Below are 6,433 nucleotides of genomic sequence, written 5' to 3'. Positions count from 1 at the left end.
CGGTGTAATCGGACCCCCCTACCACAACCCGTTCCCCCCCCCCCCCCCCCACCCCCCAACTGCACAATCTGCGGCGTCGTTAACGGTCGCGGCGATGGCAGGAACGGCGCTGAAGCGGCTGATGGCCGAGTACAAGCGTAAGTGGGAATGAGGGTGGACCGGCCGGCCGGGCGGGCAAAGAAAGTGAGTCCGGGGACGAGACGTACCAGAGAGGCCGCGGTTTGAGTGGGGCCTTCACCCCCACCTCAGGCCCCGGGGGGCGGGGGAGAGAGAGAGAGAGAGAGAGGCCTCAGCAGCAGCGGCTCGGCCGGGAGGATATTGGGACCCTGTTCCCGGACGAAGGTGGTGGTTCAACCAGGTAAACCACCTCGGAGCTCAGTCCCGAGGCGCGGGGATCGCAGCCACTGCCCTAAGCAGGCATTTTGGACAGGGAGTCTCCTCACCCTCTGAATTGGACCGAGGGAGTCTCCCTGGCCCCCTGAATTGGACCGAGGGAGTCTCCCTGGCCCCCTGAATTGGACCGAGGGAGTCTCCTCGCCCTCTGAATTGGACCGAGGGAGTCTCCTCGCCCTCTGAATTGGACCGAGGGAGTCTCCTCGCCCTCTGAATTGGACCGAGGGAGTCTCCTCGCCCTCTGAATTGGACCGAGGGAGTCTCCTCGCCCTCTGAATTGGACCGAGGGAGTCTCCTCGCCCTCTGAATTGGACCGAGGGAGTCTCCTCGCCCTCTGAATTGGACCGAGGGAGTCTCCTCGCCCTCTGAATTGGACCGAGGGAGTCTCCTCGCCCTCTGAATTGGACCGAGGGAGTCTCCTCGCCCTCTGAATTGGACCGAGGGAGTCTCCTCGCCCTCTGAATTGGACCGAGGGAGTCTCCTCGCCCTCTGAATTGGACCGAGGGAGTCTCCTCGCCCTCTGAATTGGACCGAGGGAGTCTCCTCGCCCCCTGAATTGGACCGAGGGAGCCTCCTCGCCCCCTGAATTGGACCGAGGGAGCCTCCTCGCCCCCTGAATTGGACCGAGGGAGCCTCCTCGCCCCCTGAATTGGACCGAGGGAGCCTCCTCGCCCCCTGAATTGGACCGAGGGAGCCTCCTCGCCCCCTGAATTGGACCGAGGGAGCCTCCTCGCCCCCTGAATTGGACCGAGGGAGCCTCCTCGCCCCCTGAATTGGACCGAGGGAGCCTCCTCGCCCCCTGAATTGGACCGAGGGAGCCTCCTCGCCCCCTGAATTGGACCGAGGGAGCCTCCTCGCCCCCTGAATTGGACCGAGGGAGCCTCCTCGCCCCCTGAATTGGACCGAGGGAGCCTCCTCGCCCCCTGAATTGGACCGAGGGAGCCTCCTCGCCCCCTGAATTGGACCGAGGGAGCCTCCTTGTCGCCACCCTTCTGAGGAGGGGGATGGGGAAATCCTCCAATGTCCCCCTCAATTCGACCTTCAGTGGGTTCCTAATCTATGTTGGGTGTGGCCAATGGAATACAGCGTGGGGAAGTGTGAGGTCATGTACTTTGGTAGGAAGAATAGAGGCATAGATTATTTTCTAAATGGGGAGAGAATTCAAAAATCTCGAGTGCAGACTGATTTGGGAGTCCTAGTCCAGGATTCTCTTAAGGTTAACTTGCAGGTTGAGTTGATAGTTAGGAAGGCAAATGCAATGTTGGCATTTATTTCGAGAGGACTAGAATAGAAAAGCAGGGATGTGCTGTTGAGACTTTATAAGACCACATTTAGAATATTGTGAGCAATTTTGGGCCCTGAATCTCAGGAATGATGTGCTGGCCCTGGAGAGGGTCCAGAGGAGGTTCATGAGAATGATCCCAGGAATGAAAGGCTTAACATATGAGGAACGTTTGAGGACACTGGGTCTATACTCAATGGAGTTTAGAAGGATGAGGGGGGATCTGATTGAAACTTACAGAATACTGAAAAGTCTGGATAGAGTGGACGTGGGGAAGATGTTTCCATTAGTAGGAGAGACATAGGACCCGAGGGTACTGCCTCGGAGTAAAGGGAAGACCTTTTAGAATAGAGATGAGGAGAAACTTCTTTAGCCAGAGAGTGGTGAATCTATGGAATTCATTGCCACAGAAGGCTGTGGAGGCCAGGTCATTGAGTTTATTTAAGACCGAGATAGATAGGTTCTTGATTGGTAAGGGGATTGAAGGTTACGGGGAGAAGGCGAGAGAATGGGGTTGAGAAACTTATCAGCCATGATTGAATAGCGGAGCAGACTCGATGAGCCAAATGGCCTAATTTCTGCTCCTATGTCTTATGGACTCTAGAGGTAGGAGTGCTACTGTTGACCCAAGGCTAACACCCTGCTAAATGCTAACAAAAATAAAAATAGCTGGAAGAACTCAGCAGGTCTGACAGCATCTGTGGAGAGGAATACAGTTCTGATGAAGAGTCATATGGACTTGAAACCTGAGTTTTTCCAGGTATTTTTATTTTTGTTTCAGATTTCCAGCATGGGCAGTATTTTGCTTTTATCTTACTGCTAATTGCTAATTTACGCCAGAGAACATTCCAGGTTTGATTATCATCATGATCACAAACCCCAAATTAAAGTGAGATTGATGGGTGTGGTTGCTTTGCATATTGGCATAGAATTTAGTTTCTGTATGCAAAGCATGAACCAAACTTCTGACTTTCCAACAAGAAAGGCTTGCATTTTAAATGGCACCTCAGGGTGTCTCAAAGCCAATGAGATACTTTTGAATGCCTCCTTGTTATAGTGTAGAAAACAAGGCAGACAATTTGCATGTAGCAAGTTCCCACAAGCAGCAATGTGGTCATGACCAGATGACCTCTGCTTTAGTGCTATAAAAGCAAAATACTGCAGATGGCAGCAATCAAATAAAAACCGAACGATGGAAGTACTCAGCAGTTCAGACAACATCTGTGGAGAAAAAAGTGGAGTTAATGCTTCAAGTTGATGTCCTGATAATAGGTCATCGACCTGAGAGATGTTAACTCCTGTTTCCCTCTCGACAGATGATGCTGATTTGCAGAGTGATGTCCCGTGATTAAATTGCAGGGAATGAAGGTGCAAGGCAAATAGAGGTGTTAATGGGACAAGTAACAAAAGAAAGATGTGACTGAAAGTGGTGTAAATGGGAATGGCAGAATCATTACAACAGTTGCTGTTTGGGTGAAAACAACGGAGCAGTGCTTATGAGGTGAAATTGTCAAACTAGATATATAGCCAAGGTTGTAAAGTGCCTAATTGAAAAATGAGGTGCTGTGCCTTGAGCTTATATTGAGCTTCATTGGTACAGTGTACGAGGGTCAAGGGCAGAAAAGTCAGAGTGGGCTGGAGAATTAGAATGACAGGCGATTGGAAGTTCACGGTCATTCTTGCGAACTGAATGGAGGTGTTCAGCAAAGCAGTCACCCTCAATCTGTTTGATCTCTCCAGTGCAGCAGAGACTGTATCGTGAGCTTTGAATACAGCATTCTAAATTGAAAGAAATACAAGTGAATTACTGGATTTGGCATGCAGGATGGTGGGAATGAAGGTGGAAAAAAGGCAGTTGTTGCATCTCCTGTGTTTGTGTTGAAGTGATTGATGAATGGATCAGGGTGTCACAGAGGGTGCAGTTCCTTCAGAAATTTTTTTATATTCGTTCATGGGATGTGGGGATTGCTGGCTTGGCCAGCATTTATTGTCCATCCCTAGTTGCCCTTGAGAAGGTGGTGGTGAGCTGCCCTCTTGAACCTCTGCAGTCCATGTGTTATAGGAGCACCCACAGTGCTGCTAGGAAGGGAGTTCCAGGATTTTGAACCAGTGACAGTGAAGGAACAGTGATATAGTTCCAGTCAGAATAATGTGTGACTTGGAGGGGAATTTGCAGGTGGTGGTGTTCCCATGCATCTGCTGCTTTTGTACCTCTAGGTGGTAGAGGTCATGGATTTGGAAGGTACTGTCGAAGTAATGCTGAAAGGGGAGTGGAGGGGAGGATGTGTTTGGTGGCATCATGTTGGAGGTAAGAAAAATGGAAGAAGAATGATCTATTGAATATGGAGCTAATGGGGCGAAAGGGGGACCTTATCACGGTTCTGGGAGGGAGCAGAAGTGTGGGAAAGGGGACAGACTTGGTTGAGGGTCCTGCTAACTAAGGTGGAAAGAAATCCTCAGTTGAGGCAAAAGGTAGACCTATCAGGAGGACTGGTATGCGAGGTACCATTGTCAGAACAGGTGTGACCGAGAAGGAGAAAGGAATAGAGCCCTTAGAAGAAGCAGGGTGGGAGGAACTGTCGTCAAGTTAACTATGGGACTCAGTGATCTTATAGTAGATAATGCCCAGTATCCTATGGCCAGAAATGAAGATAGAGAAGACGAGGAAGGGAAGTGTTGGAAATGGACCATGTGAAGGTGAGGGAAGGGTGGAAATTAGAAGCAAATTTGAAATTTTCCAGTTCAGGCAAAGAGCAGGAAATGACACCAATACAGCCACCAGAAGTGACGTAAAGGAAGGGGCCCAAGTATGACTGTCCCACATATGATGTGAAAAAGCATGCATAGCTAAGAGCCATTTGGGTTCCCAAAGCAGCACCTTTCATTTGGAGAAATTGAGTTGTTGTTCAATGTGAGAACAAGTTTTTTTATTGATGTTTGTTGACGAATAATTATTGGCCAGGACACCAGGGAGAACTCATCTGCTTTTTTTGAAATAATGCCAAGGGATTGTTTACATCCACCTGAGAGGGCAGAGTGGGCCTCTGTTTAATGCCTTATCTGAAAGATAGAACCTCTGACAGTGCAGCACTCTCCAGTCCCTTTGCACTGCCCAAGAGTGTCACCCAAGATTATGTGCTCAAGTCTCAGGAGTGGCAATTGAACCCACAATCTTCTTGCCAGAGGCAGGAGCGCTACCAACTGAGATGCAGCTGACATAAAAGACAACAGTGTTGGAGTTTGAAATCATGTGTTAGTGTTAGCTGGTGGGTGGGAGGAGGTGACATGGAAAACAGAGGGTTTGCACCCTACTGATCATGGAGGAAGAAACCATTAATGCTTACAGCACCGGAGGCAATTCAGCCCATTGTTTTTTGCTGGCTCTCTGCAAAAGCAAATCAACTAATCCCATTCTCCAGCCTTTCCCTGTAGCCCTGCAAATTGTTTTTCTCTCAGGTGCTTATCCAGTTCTCTTGGGAAAGCCTTTATTGAATCTGCCTCCACCACACTCATGCAGTGCATTCCAGATCCTAACCACATGCTGCGTAAAGAGGTTTCATCCCGTGTCCGACCCATCTCCCGCGCATCCGCCCTCACACCTTCCTCTCTCTCCCAGAACCATGATAGGGTCTCCCTTGTCCTCACTTATCGCCCCACCAGCCTCTGCATTCAAAGGATCATCCTCCGCCATTTCTGCCAACTCCAGCATGATGCCACCACCAAAAACACATCTTCCCTTCACCCCCCCCCCCCCCGTGGCTTTCCGCAGGGATCGTTCCCTCCAGGACACCCTGGTCCACTCCTCCATCACCCCCTACACCTCAAACCCCTCCCACAGCAACTTCCCATGCAACTGCAGAAGGTGCAAGACCTGCCCCTTTACTTCCCCTCTTCTCACCGTCCAAGGGCCCAAACACACCTTTCAAGTGAAGCAGCACTTCACTTGCACTTCCCACAATTTAGTCTACTGCATTTGCTGCTCCCAATGCGGTTTCCCCTACATTGGAGAGACCAAACGCAGACTGGGTGATCCCTTTGCAGAACACCTTCGGTCTGTCGCAAGCATGACCCAGACCTCCCTGTCACTTGCTATTTCAACACACCGTCCTGCTCTCATGCCCACATGTCTGTTCTTAGCCTGCTGCAATGTTCCAGTGAAGTTCAACGCAAATTGGAGGAACAGCACCTCATCTTCCAACGAGGCACTCTACAGCCTTCCAGACTTAACATTGAGTTCAACAACTTCAGATCATGAACTCTCTCCTCCATCCCCACCCCCTTTCCGATCCCCCTCTTTCCAATAATTTCTAATTTTTATAAAGATATTTTTCTTTTCCCACCTATTTTTAAATTTATTTTGATCTATCATTTTATCTCCACCTTTTAGCCCATTTCCACCCCACCCCCACTAGGGCTATCTGTCACTTGTTTGTCCTGCTTTCTACTCTTAATGTCACCATTAGCACATTCCTTAGATAACATCACCACTGTCAACACCCCTTTGACCTTTTGTCTTTGACATTTTTGGCAATCTCTTCTTTGCCTCCACCTATCACTGGCCCCCTATCCAGCTCTACCTGTCCCACCCCCCTCTACCAGCTTATATTTCACCTCATTTCTATATTTCTTTAGTTCTGATGAAGAGTCATATAGAGTCAAAACGTTAACTGTGTTCCTCTCCGCTGATGCTGTCAGATCTGCTGAGTTTTTCCAGCTATTTTTGTTTTTGTTTCAGTGATTTATAAAGGTTCCTTCCTT

The 6,433-nt window shown here is 49.5% G+C and overlaps 1 protein-coding gene across 2 annotated transcripts in view; it reads left to right on the top strand.

Annotated features, from left to right (window-relative positions):
- The first annotated feature begins 23 nt into the window (after window positions 1-23).
- The window catches only part of ube2g2 (ubiquitin-conjugating enzyme E2G 2 (UBC7 homolog, yeast)), a 44,753-nt gene continuing 38,343 nt past the window's right edge, over window positions 24-6,433 (top strand). The window contains exon 1 of one of the 2 annotated variants that reach the window (XM_041200671.1): window positions 24-137. In XM_041200671.1, the coding sequence (XP_041056605.1) occupies window positions 95-137 (43 nt within the window). In that variant the 5' untranslated portion in view covers window positions 24-94. Of the gene's footprint in view, window positions 138-263; window positions 359-6,433 lie in introns of those variants that run through there. The other variant, XM_041200672.1, reaches the window with a different exon arrangement.

Source organism: Carcharodon carcharias, chromosome 12 (genome assembly GCF_017639515.1).
Source record: "Carcharodon carcharias isolate sCarCar2 chromosome 12, sCarCar2.pri, whole genome shotgun sequence".
In the NCBI taxonomy this organism is placed as follows: Eukaryota; Metazoa; Chordata; class Chondrichthyes; order Lamniformes; family Lamnidae; genus Carcharodon; species Carcharodon carcharias.
The sequence above is the reverse complement of the archived record's forward strand: the minus strand, read 5'-3'. Positions and strand labels throughout refer to the sequence as shown.